General features: G+C 34.3%; 3 protein-coding genes across 4 annotated transcripts in view; all 3 read left to right on the top strand.

Annotated features, from left to right (window-relative positions):
• The first annotated feature begins 2,526 nt into the window (after positions 1–2,526).
• Lipt1 (Lipoyltransferase 1) lies at positions 2,527–7,467 on the top strand. 2 transcript variants are annotated; one of them, XM_089727785.1, is made up of 5 exons: positions 2,527–2,651; positions 3,481–4,047; positions 4,689–4,796; positions 5,420–5,621; positions 5,746–7,467. In XM_089727785.1, exons 2-5 carry the CDS (start codon positions 3,505–3,507, stop codon positions 6,138–6,140), a joined length of 1,248 nt encoding a protein of 415 aa, XP_089583911.1. In that variant the 5' UTR covers positions 2,527–2,651; positions 3,481–3,504; the 3' UTR covers positions 6,141–7,467. The 2 variants fall into 2 exon arrangements, with proteins under 2 accessions (XP_089583911.1, XP_089583910.1); XM_089727784.1 differs by having other exon boundaries at positions 5,408–5,621.
• LOC149502998 (uncharacterized) lies at positions 3,044–3,355 on the top strand. The gene has a single exon (XM_089727786.1). It carries the CDS (start codon positions 3,194–3,196, stop codon positions 3,344–3,346), a length of 153 nt encoding a protein of 50 aa, XP_089583912.1. The 5' UTR covers positions 3,044–3,193; the 3' UTR covers positions 3,347–3,355.
• Positions 7,468–7,926: 459 nt separating the features above from the next.
• Positions 7,927–21,288, top strand: part of LOC114251988 (uncharacterized) — a 90,543-nt gene continuing 77,181 nt past the window's right edge. The window contains exons 1-2 of the mRNA XM_089727783.1: positions 7,927–8,064; positions 11,608–11,644. Coding sequence (XP_089583909.1) covers positions 11,618–11,644 — 27 coding nt within the window. The 5' untranslated portion in view covers positions 7,927–8,064; positions 11,608–11,617. The remainder of the gene's footprint in view (positions 8,065–11,607; positions 11,645–21,288) is intronic.

The raw sequence follows: 21,288 nt of genomic DNA, 5'->3' as shown, positions 1-21,288 counted from the left end.
AATCAATCAATATTTTTTTAGGGATTTTATGACTTGGTAACTAAGACTTATTTTAATTTAAATTCATAATTTTATTATTATTATATATATGAAATGAAATGAAATAAGAAGAGATGATATGATATGAAATATAATCTCAGTAAAGTGGTGATCATTTAGTGAGACTTTTTCACGAGACTTTTTGGAGCATCCCGAGAAGTTACGTTCAGCGGCTTTACAAAATAAAACAAATCACACAACTTCACTCCTGGCGTTCCCGCCAAAAAGTCTCAATATTTATTGAAATGGTTCCTTCTTAAAGTAACCGGCAAACTTCTTGAGCAAATGACCTTGACTGCGCAGAACCGAATTTTAGATCACTTTGGTGGTGAGGGTGAGGCGCGACGGCAGGGGAAATCGTATTGAGCGCGTTATTGGTAGATCAGTCGAACCCTGCGCCCCGCACCGCGCCCTCGTTCCGCTTGCTCCCAAAAGTACGCTTGCGTACAGTGAACAGTCTATCGTTATTAATCGTTAAGTTATTTGTTATAATTGCTTGTTGACTTTGTTGCCATTGCTATTTGTTGAGTGTTTGTTGATTTTTTATAAAAAAATACACTATGCCGCGACAAACTGGTGTAGTATTCAAAAGAAAGGGTAGAAAAATTGTGTACGACGTATATTGCTTCATTATAAAACAGGGGAAGAATGATATGGAAAAAGTAAAACAGACTTCGGAAGCAACAAAAACATCCGTGAGTACTGTTAGGTGCATTATTAACGAAGCTAAAGGCTCTGGCTTGCTCGCCGTGTTTCGGACTCCGGGTAAGAAAAGATCAGGGAAGAAGAAAGTTACCGGAATGGATAGTTTCGTTCAATCTGTAATAAAAAGATGTAATCATAATAACTACATAACAAGCAGCGAAACTCCGTACCGTAGAAAGGCTTCGAAAAATTTAAAGAAGATATAAATTTTAATGGCTCGGAATGAAGTTTACGACGAATTATGAAAGAGCTAGGCTTCAGATGGAAAAAAAAACAGAAAATAATCGGAAGCTGGTAATTGAAAAAAGTAACATTCGATTACGACGAATCGAAAATCTTCAAAAAATAATTAATTATAGACAAAAAAGAAGACCCAACCGACCGAGTTGTAAACTACACCGATGAGTCCTATGTCGACTCATCACGATGATAGCGATTCGGGTGATCAAAACAGTGATGATGATGATGGTCAAGATTATGATAACGAAAAAAAAATTACAAATACCAGCTTCGCTTCAACTGAACCAAGACCTGGCAACAGCTATAGTTTTGACATAATAGAAGGAATATATATTTTACCCCAAGATTAAACTATTACAATTATTAACCTATATTTTTTGTTGATGTTCTAATAAATATATAAATAAAAAAATATGTTGATTTTAATAATTTAATTGCATTATGACGCAGAGTAAATAATGTTTTTGCACGTGAGTGTACCATGCGCGAACTTACCCCCACTACGTCAACAAATGCTCAAGAAGTTTGCCGGCTATTATACCTAAATTAAACAACAACTTAAAGGCTTATTACACTTGGCTAAATTTAGTCGACTGCATTCAGTTGCTACTGAATTCAGTGAAGTGTAATAGCATTCAGTAAGCTAGCCTACTAAACTCAGTAGCAAGGATGGTTTCTGACTGACTAAATAATTTAGAAGCCTAATTAGAAACGCATTTAGGAAGGTGTAATCGCATTTAGTTACTTAATGGTTTCAGTCGTCCCATAGCTCTCCGTTCGTAAGGACGTTCTAATTTGCTTTTTACTTCCGAATAAAAGTATTTATTTCACTCACCTTTATTTAGTGTGACAGACATTTATAAATAGCCCGACATGTTTCAGGGATAATTTTTGTCAGCAGGGGTTGGGATATTAAAGAACTAAATTTTAAATCATGATACGAATTTCCTGTTGCAAGAAATTTTAATGTTACAACCAATCCTTTTTTTGTACTTATACTATCGTAGAATTAGATATGTAATAGTTATATATATATATAATAGACTATCGTAGTATCGTAGGATAATATCCGGCTTTTGAATACACCATGTCACAAGGTTTAATATTAGGTCAAACGATCTCGAATCCCTTCGTAGATACATAATTTCTGGAGTCTGCTGGTTCTAAATAACTCATAATGTTCATATTTGCTAACTTTCCGCGCAGCAATAAATATTTCTTCCCCTATATTCTTCTTAATTTTTTTTTATTTCAATTGAGCCGACAGCGAGGGCTACATCAAGACCAATTTTTTGTTGTCTAGACAATACTGGGGCAATCCTCTTACACACACGACACGTCCTACTTCGTCGCGTTTAAACTAACAATTGATTCAGTAACTGAATTTAGAACAGTGTAATCAGAAGCTTCTAACTCACTCTAAATTTGCTTCTGAATTCAGTCGACTAAATTTAGCCAAGTGTAATAAGCTTTTTATACAGTAGTGTCATTGGTATTTAATCTATAGCTATGTTTGGGGTTTTACTTTTTAATGTTGATTTGGCTTAAAGGTCTTGTTACCAGGCCAAAAATCTTTGGAAAATAATTATTGTTGATCACATGAAAGATAAAAATATTTTGTAAAACTCTTATTTTTTACTAATGTGCTGATAATCTCGATGTAAAAAGTATGTACTCAAATTAGAATTATAAACTTCAATTTGATGTATGTATGATGTAATTCAATGTATGATGTAAAATATTCATTAAGCTGTGATTTTAAATACCTCTATTACAAAGAATCAACAGCTATCAAGAATGTTCCTAAAATACTATCACAGTTGGTACTTAAGTTGTATCATGATTAGAAAATAGGCTATATCCGTTAATTACAAATTATGATAAGGTCTCGGAGCCACACGCTCGTTCGTGCTTCTTATCAGGTTGTTTATATTCTTGTGTTAAAGTGAACTTCGAATGGCCTCACACGACCTCCTGATTCCTCGTGTCTCTTATCATTATCAGCACCAATAAATTGCGACGACGGGGATAATTTCGTTTAATTCGTCGTTTACCCTGCCCTCGTACGGTCGACTCGTGACGTTCATAAGTTATTTCTTTTGTTTTACAAATTCATCCACTTAATCATAAAATTAGTATTCCGAACCAGATTTTGCTAGTGTTCATTAGTTGAGTGATTTTATTGTTGATCCTGCATCCAAGAGGAGGAATGCCAAGTGACTGCGGTGATTGTTTGGGAATTCGTTATCGAATTAATACCCTGCACCAAACCTGGAAGTGGTTGCATCAAACCATTGCCCTTCACGAATACCTGATCTCCCTCTCTTCGGCTGACACCGACGCCTGTGGGGCAAAACATTAGTGTGTTCATCAAGGACATCACAAATTAGACTTAACTCTAGTTTAGTTTATTTATAATAAGACATTATTTAGTAATTTACGCTTAAAAACATTTATCCTACATTCATACAGAAAAGTGCCCGTTTATTTATTTAGAGACATTAACGAAACAAGTGAAAGATGGCCCAAGCTATGGTGAAAAGAATAGTATCCAGCAGTGCTTGCACATTTGCTGGTCTTGCACAGAAGACATATATAAGAAATGTTGCGGCATCCAGCAAAGTGGCTGCATCAAAAAAGGAGAGAGTGCTTCCAACTGAGGGGGAGATCACCAAGTCAGTGTTCATGTCTCAATCGACTGATATTTATACGAACTTGGCTCTGGAGGATTGGTTGTATAAGAACATGGACTTCACAAATCATCATGTTATGATGGTGTGGAGGAATGAGCCATGTGTGGTTATTGGAAGACATCAAAATCCTTGGCTGGAGGCGAATGTTCCACTACTTTCTGAAAAAGAAATAGCTTTGGCACGTCGTAACAGTGGTGGTGGTACTGTTTATCATGACCGAGGAAATCTGAATATAACATTCTTTACCCCACGTGAGAGATATGACAGAAATTACAATTTGAAGTTGATTAAGAGAGCACTGTTCAGAAGTTTTGGCATTAAGTCAACTATTAATGAACGTCAGGACCTTATCGTCAGAGACAAATACAAGGTATGCTGCAGACATAATATTTCTAGAATATTTGTTATAATCTCCAAAAGAAATTATTTATAAAGATATAAAAGCACACAGGAAATTAAGATTACCTGAGGTAAAAATTAATCTTAAATGAAACATAATCAAGGTCTTGGACCATATTTTAATTTAAAATATATTGTTATTTGGTTCTGTAGAAACTTATTTTGTTAAAGAAATGGGTCACATACATATGTATATAAACATTAAATTGGTGTAGATAAATATTAAGGTGATAGTAAATTATGGGACTTAACTGTTCTTGATGCTGGAATGTTATTAAAAAAAACATAATATAATTTTTTTTTAACCGTCAACTTTAATCTCGTTGGATCAGACACTTGTTAGTTGTTATCATGTCACCAATTGGTAGCAGTATTAACTGCTTTTGTTTGGAGCAAGTGACTCCCTACACCCAGAATAGTTCTTTCCAAAAAAAGACATAGTCTAGTCCTTTGTAAATATCACTATTACATTAGTTCATTGTTATCTCTTTCTAGAATATTTTGTACTCAGCCAAAAACTGTTCATAACCCAGACAGCATGCTGTATTGAAAAAGTATCTTATTAAAACTTAGTTATCGGCTGTAATTGACATTCAATCTTTTTCATGGCAGGTATCTGGAACAGCTGCAAAGCTTGGTCGCCTGACAGGATATCATCACTGCACCCTTCTAGTCAATGCCAACAAGGCAGATCTCAGCAAAACTCTTGCTAAACGTGAGGTGAGTAATCTCTCTAATATTAATAACAATCGCATATATGTGTGTTTTCTATTTAATTCAGTATAACTATAGTAACTTTTAAGTATTGATCTGAAAATAACTCAGCTGAAGGTGATGGGAAAACTCAAAAACATTGTTATGATGTTATTAAATATTGCACTTCTGGATGGTGTGATTGATTAATAATTTACTATCAGAGTAATCAAGTAAAATCATTATGCTTATTTATATGCATTGTTTAAATTAATTTACTGAATTTTGTCCCTTTGCTTGAGTGTTACAACTGGTTCACCGAGTCCTGAATGTCATAGGGCAAGAGCTGTTGTACAATTCCATTGTTCTTATATGACTCATTGTTTCTATTTAACAATACAAGTTGAATCATAAACTAATTAAATGTATGAGTTTCTTACGAAATCTATTAATTGCCGAAATATATTAAATTGTTCTGAATCTCTTTTTTCCTCTGCATGCAGCATATCTTTTTTGTTTTTTTTTTTCTTTTCTTGACTCTGTCCTTTGTTTTTCGTGTTGTTGTCACTAAACAGTAACTCAGTAACTATGCCCTCCCACCTTGTTATTAGTTAAGGGACGTTTGTAATTCTATTTAGCATGGCATACAGACAAAAGCGACGGCCTCAACGCGATCCGAAGTGGCCAACCTGAAGGACCTGGACAACAGAATTACGGTCGAGAATCTGCAAACAGCGCTCGGCTACGAATACCTTCGTACTCCAGCTCTGCACCTGGACGACGGCGGCCAGAGCCTGATCGCAAAACAACGCGGTTTTCAGTTCGTCAACCCCACAGACGACTGGTTCCCGGGTACGTCTACCGTTCTCTTATAAAGTTTGTGTCAATCGATGCTAAAAACACAAAAAATGCAAACATATATTTCTATAAATCAGTAACGGTATGTTTTATAATACTAAAATGTATTTACGAACAGGCCTGGCTGAATTGAAGAATGATTTGGTTAGCTGGGACTGGTGCTTTGGAAGAACTCCGATGTTTACTGTCAGCCGTTCCTTCCCGGTGCCCATAGGACTTCTTGCTCCGTCCAAAGTCTACTCCGCTACCCAGGAATTGGTTATTAATATGACGGTAGAAAAAGGTCTCATCAATGACGTGACCCTCAGCATTCCTCCAGGGCTTATCGAATCCGGTTTTCACGGCGAAGCTTCAGTTATAACTCATCTTAAAGGGAAGAGGTTCACTTCGGAAGCTCTAAATGCTCTCCAAGATGCAATGTTGACACGCCATCACGTAAGTGACGTCAAGGAATTGGACGATAAAGAACAATTTGTCGCTAAGTGTTTCGATCAAGTAGTCAATACTATGTAAGTCTGAATATTTGTTTATTTTTAGTAAGGATTACATTAAATATAACAAAAAATACACGATATTTGTACATAGAAACCTGTGATAGTAAATACAAAATCAGATTTGTAAACTTAGATTTGCTCCTGTAAATATAGTTCGCAATTAATAGGAAATAACACGGCTTGCTTTTTCCATTAATTAACATTTCTAAATGGTTTCTTGGGGTATATCTTATTATTAAATTTCAGTCTGCTTCTTACTTATGTGTTTTTAGTTTAGTGTTATTTTTATTTTGATGTGAGCGTAATTTAAATAATGACAAAAGTAATATGGATTTCAATGAATTTTTTTTTTCCTAAGTAAGTTCGAAATTAACGTGTTTCCGGTAATTTAGTTGGCCTTGGCTGTGTTCACGTAGTGATATTTTTTTACTTAGCCAAAAACATATTTGCCGAGTTTACACGTTACAAACACGTCCTTGGTAATTCAAATGAACCATTTTCTTGGTTCGTAAACATTCATAAGTGGACGGCTAGTTTTCGAAGCCTAGTGTCTCAATATAACCGACAGGCGTGACGGTTTCTAAATACAATACACTGTAAATATTTAAAAAACCCGCTTTAATTATGAATTAAATTTTACATGTAAACGACTCGATCCACTAATTATTCCCATAGCCACTGTCAATGTTGCGGTTCATGGTTAATCATGTAATACTTAATCTTTTAATGCTATAGCAAGCAAGTTGAATCATTTGATGTGTAATAAAACCTGAGTAGTGTTGTATTATTTTTGCCAATGCAGCAAGTATAGGCACGCGAAGGTAGTCTAACCCACTTAACACCGCCAACAACACGAAAATATTACTTTTAGTTGCCAGCATTGCATTTTGTCTTGTCATTATTTTTATTACGATTTCAATCGGAAATTGTTTAACTGCGAGTCGCACCCGTGTGCCGAGCGCAACAAGAATGCATCATATCATTTGTTTTTAATTTTGTTCTTAAAATAGTTAATCCTTTTAACTTTATTTATCAAACATTTCATGTTTTGTAATAAGTACATATATGATGTTAATATTATTATATTTTTACAGTGTAACACTATCGTTATAAGTAGACCTTAAATAACCTGAGACCATTTCATAATACTTCTCATTTTTATTTCTTGGCAATACCAGTCCAAAGCGGGGACTTTTTTGTATGAAATGGATATTAATTTAAGTTTTAAAATAATATGTAATAAAAAAAAAGTATCTTAAGATATTGTTGTGCATCGTTTATTAGTAGAGTATATTATGTTTAGACTCATGAGATGGAAACATTAATAAAGCTTTAATAAAAATAAAGTATTTTATTTCATGTATTTTTATCATTGCTTGAGCGTATTGAGTAGAACAAACTATGTCAAGATAATAACACTGAGCCATGCTATATAATAGGTATATAATTTACATTATAGTCAAAAGGCAATAAGGAGATAATGCATAGCTACAATAGTGAATATCAATAGCGATTTTAATTGAAATTAAGAGTGACAATTAAAATAAATGCAATTTTACTGAAAAAACACTTCGCTAGTGTTTGAAAAACAAGTCAGATAAAAGTTATAAAATGATGCTCAAGTGGGTGCACGTATAAAAATTAGCATCTTTTATTGGAAACGTGCGTTCTTGTCCTCGTACAATGAAAACAGGATTGGAGGCTGGGCTCTTCCTCTCGCTTTCTGAAGAAACACGTCGTTAGTCGTTTGCCGCCAGTCTGCGCTCGCGCTGAGGCCGTATCGGCCGCCATATTGAAACTCGTGCGTTGTCATGACAACCGCGTAAACAAGATACAATACATCGCAAAAAAATATATATATAAATTTTAATAAATAAAATAAGTGTGTGTGACTTCTTTCTTGTTTGTTTATTTTAATCTTTAATATCGTATTACATTTTGCAGTAAGTATTTTTTAATTTTTTTTATGAATGCACTAAGTACCAATTTTCATACTTAGGATACACAATAAAGTTAATTTGATACAAAACAAAACAAAAAAGTAAAATAAAATAAAAATTGTAAACGGAATTTTGACCGTTTTGATTTTTATTTATTTCCTTTGCTTAGACGAGTTTACGGCCCACCTAATGGTGAGTGATCGCCGTCACTTATGGGCGTTAGCAATGCTAAGAAATACTTATATATATATATATATATATAACAATAAATACAATAAATCCTTATATATAGATACGTCAAGATGTAGACGTACTAACTATTAACCGTAGTACAAATCAATCTGAAACCTAAAAAAAAACTAGGCATAAAAAGTAGGTAATAACCGCGTGCAAAATAAACTAGAATACGACATGGTTTCTTTAAATATGTACTATCCTAAAAAAAATTAAGTTTACTATGTAACGATAATAGTTTTGTCTGATAAAGGTATTATGATGAATAGAAATAGAAATCATAAAGTGGTTTTTTTGGGCTTTATTTTATTATTTAAACCAAAATTTATTTAAACTCAAAGCAGCAAAACAGAAAAACGAAAAAATTACATTGTTATAGATATAATGATATATTCATCGACAGAACTTTATATTTGAAATGAATGAAGAAGAAATTATTGTCTTCAGATGAAATTCAATTGATTCGAAGCAGTAGGTAGTCTTTGTGTATATTATATATGTATTATAATATAAAATTCGTAGCTACTTATAATAAATTGAATGTCAGTTGATTTAAAATACAATCCTAATGGCTAATATTTTATTGATAAATTCAACATTTACAGTGACAATTTTTCTAAAAATATATAGTCCTCTACAACTTTAATTTCGTAGGGAAATTATACATTATTAATGTAGATTATCACAAAGAACGAAAATTAAGTAACTGAGTTCTTGCAATTGGCAATTCATTGATAAATGCTTCTCTGAACTAAGATCAATGTAAAATGTTCATATGTACGTAAAATTTAATAGACAAAAGAACCTATACCGTAACGTTGGTAGAACCGCCTATTTCTGCCGTAAAGCAGTAATGCGTTTCGGTTTGAATGGTGGGGCAGTCATTGTACCGTTAAAACGGAGACCTTACAACTCATGTCTCGAGGTGGGTGGCAGCATTTACGTTGTAAATTTCTATGGGCTCCGGTTACCACTTTACACCAGGTGGGCCGTGAGTTCGTCCAGCCTAAAAAAACCTAAGCAACTTCCGAAATTCTCTTAACAGTATGCTTCTCTCTAACAGTGGGAGTATTTTCACAAAAAACATCAATATTAAGACGTATATACCTCGGCAGATTATAAATATTTAATAAAATGCTGGATGAATTTTTTTCATACATTTGGAGTTTCGTTATTAGAATCATTTTAACTTGTTAAAAAATGATTCAAGTATTACTGTAAGGTAATGCACATAAGACGGACGGTTCCTTCCGTTTAGAAATCAGCTTACATCCGTTCGACTCGGGTACATTCGCATCACGTATTAAATCTACTCTGGATTGCAAAATAGTTACCACAGTTGCGTGTAGTATTAAAATAAATAAAATTTCTAAAAAAAAATAATCTTCAAATTCGATTGTCTTCAGAAATCATAGACTTAATTGAAACCAAATATAGGGTTGTTTACCTAATATTTAAAAAAAAGTGTGTGATTTTTTATTGCTTAAGTGGGTGGACGAGCTCACAGCCCACCTGATATTAAGTGGTTACTGGAGCCCGTACATCTACAACGTAAATGCGCCACCCACTTTGAGATACAAGTTCTAAGGTGTCAGTATAATATAGTTACAACGACTAACTTACCCTTCAAACCGAAAAGCATTAAGTACTGCTTTACGGCAGAAATAGGCTGATTGAAGTTGAATTGAAGTTTCACTTAATTTAAGCCTGTACAAAATGTAAATGTCAATATAATGTTCGGTATGTAAAATCTTCGATATACTCATAGTGCAATCATTAAACGACGAGAACACAAACTGAATTCAAACCTTCACCATTCTATTTCCGACTGCACATTTAATTATTCAAATCTCAATATTATTACCTAGTACTTAAATAACGGGGCCGTCAATAACTTGTATCACGTTAGAATGCACTCGAAACGTTACACAATTACTCCGAGTAACATCATTTTGCATTACGTAACGCTGGACACGCAAGATGTTCCGTGCTGAGCAGGAGGCACTTAGATAGGTATAAAGTAGACACGTAAAACTAGTTGATGTTGAGAGGAAATTGTGATTTGAGATCTCTTTTTACGAAGGTACAGGTATAAGAGCGAAGATGTATGTTTGTACATAAGATCCGCAACTATGAAATGATTTGTTATCGCTGATATTGCTAGGTAAGTCTAGAAAAAAATAGAAACAGTTTGGAATTTTAAATTTTTTATTCTTTTAGATTTCAATGTAATAAATGTTTTGGGTTAATATATTTTCATACAGTGTACAGTCTTTTGGTTTGTTACGAGGAACGTTCGTGAAGCCGGTGAGAATAAGAGTATTTGTGTGACAAAAACAAATAGTACACACCCTTCATTTGAAAGAATAACAAAGCCACAATTAGTATATCGTAAATTAATAAATATTGTACTGCATAATATTGTGCGCAAGAAAGGAAACAAAAAAATTTGAAAGTATTAAGAAACAAGCAAATAAAAGCAATTAACAAAAATCCATCAAGTTATAAAAGAAAAAAAACGGTAACGCTACGAAACATATTAAGAGTTGACGTTAACGAAAGAGATGTTTATGATTAAAATTATAAACTAATATTCAATAACAATTAGGTAAGGTTAGTTTCATAGTTAAAAATAAATATTAGTAGTAGAACTTATCTTTTTGTGTTGAATTGTAATATAGGAATGAGCACACATAATTTGGAATAGGTATAGGTAGTTGAGTAGTTTTATTGAAACCAATCAAAATCTTATTACCCGCCTCTCGAGATTCACTTTTGCGATCTTCGCTGATATATAACAAGTGAAGGGCAGGAAATGTTAGTTAAACGGTCTTAAATCCGTAGTACGGAATAGAGTCTGCGTAACTGGTCCTTGGTTTTCGTTAACCACTTTGAGGTTGTCCACCTATCTATGCTATAAAACAAGATTAGTGGATAATCTCACGGTCCAACTAATGTTATGTGGTTACTGGGACATTACAATGCTAATGCTACCCACCTTGAGACACGAGGTCAAAGTTTGAATCGTAATGCATAAGGACTGTCTCAGAATTTAAACTGAAAGTTAGTTAATCTTCTTCGCGGCAGATATAGACAGATAACGGAACCAAATTATGAGCTGTTACCCTACCACCACTAATTATGCTTTAAAGGCTTTCCGTAATTGATTTTAACTGCACGATGATACTCATTCATCGTGTAGTTGAACTACATTCTAGGTAGGTACATGGCGGCACTATCCTTTAGGCCATGACTTTTGTTGACGGCTGTTTTTTTTAAGTTTCTTAAACAATATATATGTTTTTGTTTCAGTTCACATACAATGGAAAAGGATAAAATCGTATTTAAGGTAAGACATTTTACGTAGCTGACCAAGCCTCTTTGTTTTTTAACAGTGTTAAATTGTACACATTTCATCTATTTTCAAATCACGACTCGAATCTTGTATGTGCTAAATATTCAGATATGTAAATCTAATGGACCGAATTGGTTTACATAAAGCGAGTGAATAAATCACTTAGGTAGGTATGTGGTAATGTATTTATTGAACGAAATTTTATCGAAATCCATTTGAGGTTTACATATGAATATATGTATATAGCGACAATTTATTAAGATCATAGATAACTAAGCCTTAAAATTACATTTTGATCTTTTTCGGGACAGAATATAAAAACAATATATTTCAACCAGTAGGTATTTCTTTTCCTGCCTTTATGTCAAATGTGACCATAGGCAGTGGTCAAAGATATCATCACCTGTTGCAACTTGTTTGTAATGAAGTGTAATCGTTGCAGAGGCCATTTCTGTTAGCACGAGAATGACGAGATAGACATTGCTTAATACAATTTCTGGGATGGACGATCGCGTCTCTTAATGAGTTTCGTCAAGTTATTATTATAAAGGTGTTTGTGTTGGTCTGTGTGCTTAGTGCGAGTTTTTTAACGTTTTCGATAGCGTTAAAGTTAACTCAAATTTCACTAAATTTAACTCACCCGGCTTATTTCTGCCGTGAAGCGAATGAGTTTCGGTTTGAAGGGTGGGGCAGCAGTTTAAATATACTGAGACCTTAGAACTCATATGTCAAGGTGGGTGGCGGCATTTACGTTGTAGATGTCTATGGGCTCCGGTAACCACTTAGCACCAGGTGGGCTGTGAGCTCGTCCACCCATCTAAGCAATAAAAAAAGTATGCAGTTGGAACAGCGCCCGTAGCAGCAAACATGGCATAGGCAAACGTTCCAACTCCATAGAGTTAACTTTAACGCTATTGAGAATGTTAAAAAACTCGCACTAAGCACACTGATGTGATTTACGGAAGCTATTTTCTTACAATGGGCAGCTACTAGCATCCCGTTAAAGGGTGTACTATATAGGCTTTATACAATACAAGTGAAAGAGAGATTGACCTTTTGTCTCAAAGTTTTGCAGTGTTCACGTTTGAGTGTTGTCTCCCAATCTAGAGTAGGTAATAAAATCTTTGGATATCATAGAATGATTTCTAGATTTTAGAACAAGGGTTAGACTGAAGATGGACCTCTAGTATTACCGGGCTGCCATTCAGAGTACCACACCTTTTGATTATTAATATTCGTATTCATCAATTCATTGTAATGCGTCATCGACGATATACTGGGACATGTCGTGAGGCTGTGACATTCCTCTCATGACTACTACTCATTAGGCTACCAAGGCTTCCGTTCACTATTGTTGCCCCTTTGGTCCTGTGTGAGGCTGTGTGCGTTCAAGCGTATTTGCCCTAGTGAGATTAACTACTCTATTTTACTACTCATTATTAGGCCTGAATATGAATATAAAGAAGTAATAAATAAAAAGTTTTTTCATTATAAATCTAATAAATGAGATTAAGTTTTTTCCTTACGATCATGGGCGACGAACAAAAATATTTTTTTCATTCTTTTGAAAAATTGTGAAAGTATGGCAAAATGTGTTTTAGAGTACCTACATTGACAGAGCGTATAGACGTAACGACACAACACAAACTATTGTTTTAATGAAAATATATTGTGATCTTTTAACGTGATTTCCATATCACTTCACATTAATTATACCTACTGGGAAAATGCCTGCCCTGATTAAGTTTTTTGTGCTGAGAATTGTGTGTAAACAGGAAAAACATTATTGTGAACAAATCATTAATCAGACGCGTAATTGTTTGATAACTTTATTTATTTTAAAACATTGATTGAAGTTCTGTAAGTCCTTTTTAGGGGTGGATGTAGCTCGAATAAAATTTGTATTTTTGAAGTTACTATCTAAAAAGGTTGTCAAAAGTTACTTTGATTTTTGTCATGGAAGTGTTTTATCATAACGTACAATAAATAAAAAATGTTATTAGTGATAATAATATTACATGATAAAATTCTATCTAACCGTGTAATGAAATAATCTAATAAAATCCATAAATAGATCATACAGGGACGATAATGAAATGTTTTGAAATATCCAGCGATCTGTTATGAAATGAACAAGATACATATTTATTTACTTTTAGTTTCTGTTAGTGTCGTACTATTTATACATATATATTATAAACAAAACATCTTGCAATCGACGAGATGGCATCTGCTATCTCTTGGACATGTGCCGGAGCTTCAAACGAGTTTGAAGTCACGGTCAGCCACAGGTCAAGGCTACGTTCGTTTGTGCAGTTTCCAAATTATATACCAGAATAATTTTAGGCTTTGTTGGACTTGCAAAGAAAATTGTTTTATCTCCATATGCGTTTTTTTATTTGTTTATTGCCATATTTAGACAAACAATCCCTAAGCTCCAGGTTAACCACGTGGGGGCTACGGACCGTCGAGGCGGTTTACCCGGTCTTTGATGACTGGGTGAATCGTGGCGAGGGACGTCTCACCTTTCGTCTGGTGCAGGTGCTGACCGGGCACGGATGCTTCGGGAAGTACCTGCGCCGGATAGGGGCTGAGCCGACGACGAGGTGTCACCATTGTGGACACGACCTGGACACGGCGGAGCATACGCTCGCTGTCTGCCCCGCTTGGGAGGTGCAGCGCCGTGTCCTGGTCGCAAAGATAGGACCTGACTTGTCGCTGCTTGGCGTCGTGGCGTCGATGCTTGGCAGCGATGAGTCATGGAAGGCTATGCTCGACTTCTGCGAGTGCACCATCTCGCAGAAGGAGGCAGCGGGGCGAGTGAGGGAAAGCTCTCCTCACTACGCAGAAACCCGCCGCCGCCGAGCAGGGGGTCGGGACCGGGGTCGTATCCGTGACCTGGCCCCCTAAGAGCTAGGGGTCCCACCCGTTTTGTGCGGGAAGAGACCCAGACGTGGGGTGGCGTGCTTTGCACCACCACGACCAACATTTAGAACTGAAATGTATAATTGTTTCACAGCAGAAATAGCAACGAATTTGGTGCTGATATACGGAGCAGAGCTTGGCAATATAAAAAATAATAATTGGAGTTTTATCGTTACATGGTATCATTAGTTCATCACGAATACAATTGTATAAACAGTGGTAGATGCTGCAAGAACTAACTACTCCAAATTCCTATTATTATGAGTAAGCCGTTGAACGGCGTTTTCCCTCAATACTTTTTGCTATCGTACAATTTTGATGTTTTATTGTCACTCCTATAGACCTCTATACTAGTATACTTGTAGGTGCAAAATTGTCTAAACAAATTAACAAAAATTTACGACTTTTTCATTAGATATTCTCACACTTGACGCATATTGTTAACTTAGATTTATTAAATTCTGTTCCTAATATTATGTAGAAAAGTATTGATAGTAGTTTCGTCATTGTATTGATCAATGCTGTGTAACAATTACCGTAAACCTGCTGCTCTTATTCCACCACCAACCAACCAACATGATGAGAATGATGACATGCTGATTGGATTCGTCGCTATTGCAATTTCGAACGCAATTGTAACATTTACTTAATCAAGTAAATTGTAAGTACAGGCATGTGCCAATTATGCAAGTAGCAATTTTTGTACTATTATCATTTAAGAAATGAAAATTATACTATTGATTTTAATAAAACACCTAAATCGGATGTGAAAATATTTACATAAGTCCTCAGGTCATAACAAGAATTGATTAAGACAGGATATGCTTTCACAGACACAACAGAACAGTAAAACCTTCGTGAATGTATTTTTAATTAAGAAGAGATTCCTGAGACTGACTGAGTTTGGTATATTTAGAAACAAACAAATGATACGTGGACTTATCGAATCCGAACAATTAATTTATTTTTAAACATAATGGTATAAGTCGCTCAATAACTATGCAAATTAATTGTTTGTCAAGTGTATTTATTACTTACAAGTCATTGTATTATAATTTAGTTAATTTCAGGGTTCGAAGGTTGCTCTCGGCACGACAACATCTCGATTATCGGTGACAAACTAAAATGATTTATCGACTTAATGTGTCAGTTGCGAAAAATTAATGAACCCTTGAAATACTTTATCAATTAATGTGTTAGATTCTATCATAGCTTAGTCTACTTTTAGAGGCTTGCAGTTACAAGTTATGTGTCCACGAGAAAATAAAATGTAATGTAATTGTCTTGTGACAAATGTACTATAGGTCTACTTGTCTATAATTAAGTAGATCGCACACTCCTGGTTACATGTCGCAAAAGTGTACAGCAAGGTAGTATCTTAGGTTTTTAGAAAATGAAGTTTAGCGTTGGGTATTATTTTGGTTTCCATCAGCGCCCACAGGGTTACAAAGATCCAGTGATCGCTAACATAGTTGTGACCCAATTCCCAGTTACTCTTTGACGACGCATCCACAATGATAGATCACCAAGTTAATCTACGACGCTACTCAAGACACTGAACTTCTCACACACCTCGAAAAATATACCTGCCTATTCAGAGGCTAGCGATCTACAAGACCCGGACTACGCTATTGCTTACATATTTATATTAGGCCTCACATAATCCTATTGCTTTGCTTTTTAAATATTAAGCGTATTATCTATGTTTGTTTTAATCTGCAGAAATAATGAAAATGATGTCACTACTTTACTTTTACTAATGAACCACACGGCAATGGCATAGAGTTCATCACTGCTTTTATTTTCAATCAGTTATCTGACACAGTACGTTTCCAGACGTCATTTCTTTCTGGTACGATAAACTTTAGAATGACCTTTCTCCTACTGTATTCCTCGGGCGCTATAATAATTTTATCTATACATATCCGTACAACGCACTTATGCATACATACATAAATACACGCATACATATAAATACAACGGATTTAGTGTTGGAAAATTACCTTAATAATATATTAATTATATTATAATACTATTATATATTATCTATTATTTAGTTTAGTGCTCGAAATGTAGGGCTTCTGCTGAGCTTAGAGTTAGTTCACAGATTGCTGAGATTTTTTTTAAATCATAAATTTGTTAAAAATAAATTTTCCTTTCGTATGAAATTATATTCAGTATGTTACCAAAAAAAACAACCGTGGGCAATAATAATAATGAATAATGTAACGTAATTATTATATTATTAACTGTTTGTGGGCTATGTTTTTAATAATAGATATTCTTCATGTACTACTTTTATTTTTAGATTTTTTCATAGCAACAAGGTTTTATTACAACATCCCCGGTCACCGTACCCGTCGAAGCCGTCGCTTGCGACGAAGGCCTCGTCGAGCGAATTAAACCACAGACACAGCCCACTGAGTTTCTAGCCGGATCTTATCAGTGGGTCGCGTTTCCGATCCGGTGGTAGATTCTGCGAAGCACTGTTCTTGCTAGGGTCAGTGTTAGCACCACTTCGGTTTGAGCCCCGTGAGCTCACCTACACGTTAGGGCGAAGCTGAAATAGCCTCTCAAGGCTATCAGCATTGTATTGTATTTTTGCCGAATTCGTGGAAATTAAATCTCTAGATTTTATAGCTGTTCAGAAGTATCTACACAGTACACCTAGTTTGGAATCGCTTTATTAGCCTTATACTGTTAATAACTTTATGTAAGTAAAAAACGCATCGTGCATTTGAACCTTGATAGAACTTCATTCGGAGAATTCTGTTCAGTAAAAACAATAATGTTTGATATTATAAATGGGGCTCATTACAATGACATTAAGATGGTCACGCTTGAGTCACTATCTCCGTTTCTTAATTTCATAATATAAATTTGACTTAACGAACGTGCTTTATTTTAAATAATGGCGCTTCCTCCGTCAACAATTGAACAATATTTTTGTGCGACCATGACATTTTCATCATTTGGTTATTTTCAATACGTCACTGATGAGAATTGTTTGCCCTTTTGTTAGTGGCAGCCGGAGGTTATTAAGGATTTGGTAAAAATAATGTGACTTTAATGTTCTGTTAAAAAAAGTCAACTCTGTAGTTAGATTCGTACGAATGCAAGCTCACAAAACGCCCTATTCCGAAACTTTAATTAGGAAGTTGAAACTTCTGGGTCTATAGAGAGACTTTGATTCTCGTATTTATAATAAATATACTCTTTCCTTTAACTTATAAACGTTTCCACCTATTATACTATGTTTCCTTGGCACATAACACTTAACCTTAATTCTATATAATTATAAAAATAAAAGCATGAGTGTGGACAGAATTTTATACCGGAAAAGTGAAATTCAACTAGAACGGATTACCTGCCTCGCTGGTGTTACGGTGGAACTAATATTTGAAAAATATATATTATGTAAATGGTAATGTATGTGTTTGAATTATGCTAGATATAGTTCTGAGTGGTCAATAATGAGTATCGGCCAAATTGTAGTTAAAAAAGAACCTTAAACATATAATATAGATGTTTTTATATAAATCAATATAACATTAATTTAAATCTTTTCTAGTTGAATTAATAAAATTAATTTTATATAATTCGGGATATCGATATTTTGCACCGTAGTGTTTTTTTATTTATTGCTTAGATGGATGGACGAGCTCACAGCCCACCCGGTGTTAAGTGGTTACTGGAGCCCATAAACATCTACAACGTAAATGCGCCACCACCCACCTTGAGATATAAGTTCTAAGGTCTCAGTATAGTTACATCGGCTGCCCCGCCCTTCAAACCGAAACGTATTACTGCTTCACGGCAGAAATAGGCAAGGTGGTGGTACCTACCCGTGAGTCCTCATAAGGCCCTACCACCAGTAATGACACAAATTCGTATTCTCTTATTGTTGATTTTATTCTACTTATTAGTGTCTGGCTGTGACGGATTGCAATATGTTTATACTCAGAGAACTGACTCACACTCACTCACACTGCTGCTCAATCTCCGGCGAATTCCATAATTAGTCTTCCTGATGGCCCTAAGCAGAGATTGATCGAATGCTGCTATTCAATTGCATCGTTGATTTCATTAGTAGCTATTGATGATTGAACCAATGATGTTATAAATTGAATTCAAGAGAGATGTAAAACATTATAGAAATGTAAAACATAAAAAAATCTATTGTACTGAGTTTCTAAATTGCTTTGATCGCCGTTTTCTCTAGACTAGTCATGCATAGTTCACAAAAAGTAAAATCTAAAGTTCGATCTATGCATATTTAGTAGGTCTTGAGAAAAAAAATATGTTTCATAACAAACAAGTCCAATCGGAATAGCACTGTATACCAACATTCCCAAATTAAGTTTTCGGCAACACTATTAAACACTTGTCACTTAAAATAAAAATGCATTGAAAATTGCATTTACTTAAATAATAATATTACGCTGAGTTTTTTAAAACGAGTAAAATCGATGTAAATTCATATTGGTTTTTTGCTGACACAAGTAAGTAAAGTGAAATATTTTTTTATTATTAATACCATATTTATTAAAATTGACCTTCTGGAAAAAGTTTACTCTGTAGATTTGAACGTCAGTCTTTTTGCTGTTCCGCCTTGCCGTTTCTAAATAATTTAATGTTTCAATTTATTTGATTTGGTTATTTTATCAACACTAAAAATAATCTTGGCCTTTTCCAGAGTGGTCGTCTTATCGTGGTTTGTATCCGTCACGTGTACGCTATCAAACCGTCCTACTTGTACGAGACAGTCTTGTTCTTATCACGCGCCGTCTTTGTAATTACCTTTTTACTATATAGGCTTATAATTATATTGGATTTTTTTTATAAAACATGTTCAAGCCATCGACCCAATGGATCGCATTCTTAACAAGATTTGTAGATGATGTCTGGGCGATTCAGTGCTCATAAATATTGTATACTACTGTATGTACTTCAACGTAAATGTCGTCACTCCGAAACAAGTTCGAAGTTTCAACTGAATTGTAATGAAGACTCTTAAATAATTGAACAGAACGCCTTCTTTGCGGCTCAGAATTTTCTTCGCTGTCAGTTTTTTTTTTAATTATTTTGAATTTGGAATAGGAATTATAATTTGTTTTGGTGTCTTTACGATTGACCTTGTTGAGTTAATTCATAAAAAAATCAACATGCCACCAATACAAATACGGTACTGCCTATTTTTTAATAATGTTGAACACATTGTAATGATTATACTCGTATTAGATGTAACAATGACATTGATACTAATAACTTTTAAATGTTCAAAGTAAATTGTATAAATGATTTTATTGATACTATCTATGAAATGTCAGTAAGTGTAGCTGAGGTTGCTCTGTAATTACATCTATTTATAGTTCCTCCTTTCAATTCGAATTGAAGTAAATGCACCAGCCGCGTAATACTTAATAGCACACAGAGCTATCCTTTTTGTGGCAATCGATTAGGAAATAGTTGTTTGCAGATGAATTATAAGACCCTATCGCTCGTAGCCCAATAGTACCATACGTGCCTGTTATTCCAGAGATCGCAAATTCATGACATTGATAGTACCGTTTTGGTTTTATGTTTTTCTAAAATAATATTCTAGATTTAAAATGAGCTGTGTATTATGGATTCTTGCTATTGGCTTTCTGTTGTTAATGTATTGATGCTATTAAGGTGATGAGCGACGATCGGCTTTTGCTAACAATTGGTCAACCACAAATACTCTATCGGTTTTATGTCCAACAATACGAAAAGTCTTGATAAAAGTATTGCATGCATGTTTCAATTATAGCCTTCTCTCTAGATACTTTTATGATATTTACAATGAATGGAAGCGCAAATGAAGTAAGTGTCTTGGATTTCGAAACTTATATTTTAGGTTATCACAACTATATAAATTGTGTTGATTTCACGCTTAGTTTCATATTGTGTTAAATGGATTTTTCATGTTTCAAAAACACAATGAGGTAGGTGACTCACAAATTTATTCATCTTTCTCGCTGTCAACTGTGAAATTAGAGTTTATGAGTTTTCTGTCCATCATTAGCTGTGTTTATTTTTTACGGATTTAAAATTGTTTTGTTTTACTTCGATGTTTGTTCCTGTTTTTAATTAACATGAATCTTATAAACACAGCTTTCTTTGGCAAGTAACAACATTTTATTTTTATAATCAACAAGAACAGGAGATAACTTGTTACATTACGTTACCGGCAAGCTTTCAAGCACACACGGCGTTTATATATTAATTAATTAATTTTATATTAATTAATTTATTAATATTTTATGTGAAATTTTTAATGAAAAAAAATATATATATATATAATAATACTTTAAATTAACAATACATAAAACATTTCAAGGATTTTTGGACTCCGTTGTTTGGGTTTTAAAATTTATTACAAGCATAATTTTGAAAATATTTGGCGTCATTTTGATATAACTGTAACGAAATTACGACCGTACCTTACATGAACTAATTGGGCTGATTTTATAATAGCTTATAGAGGTCATTTGCTGCTTTATTTTTTCCGATTGCGGACCTGTAATAATGTCTCAATCACAGCGATGTATTTTGCACTAATAACATCAATTGCAACTTACAGATTAGTTCCGCACAATCGCAAAAAAGGATGAAGTCTAATCTACTAGTTTAATCAAAGTTGGAAATGAATGGTATGAGAAAATTTCACCTAGTATGGTTTTATGTAT

Source organism: Bombyx mandarina, chromosome 05 (assembly GCF_030267445.1).
Source record: "Bombyx mandarina strain Sakado chromosome 05, ASM3026744v2".
NCBI classification, from domain to species: Eukaryota; Metazoa; Arthropoda; class Insecta; order Lepidoptera; family Bombycidae; genus Bombyx; species Bombyx mandarina.
Note: the sequence above shows the minus strand (reverse complement) of the source record. Positions and strands in the feature narration are given on the sequence as shown.

Excerpts from the sequence above, each read along its gene's own strand:
- LOC149502998 (XM_089727786.1), top strand. The coding sequence starts at position 3,194 with ATGCCAAGTGACTGCGGTGATTGTTTGGGAATTCGTTATCGAATTAAT.
- Lipt1 (XM_089727784.1), top strand. The coding sequence starts at position 3,505 with ATGGCCCAAGCTATGGTGAAAAGAATAGTATCCAGCAGTGCTTGCACA. Across the intron at positions 4,048-4,688 it reads TCGTCAGAGACAAATACAAG|GTATCTGGAACAGCTGCAAA; the intron begins GTATGCTGCAGA and ends TTTTCATGGCAG. Across the intron at positions 5,622-5,745 it reads CACAGACGACTGGTTCCCGG|GCCTGGCTGAATTGAAGAAT; the intron begins GTACGTCTACCG and ends ATTTACGAACAG.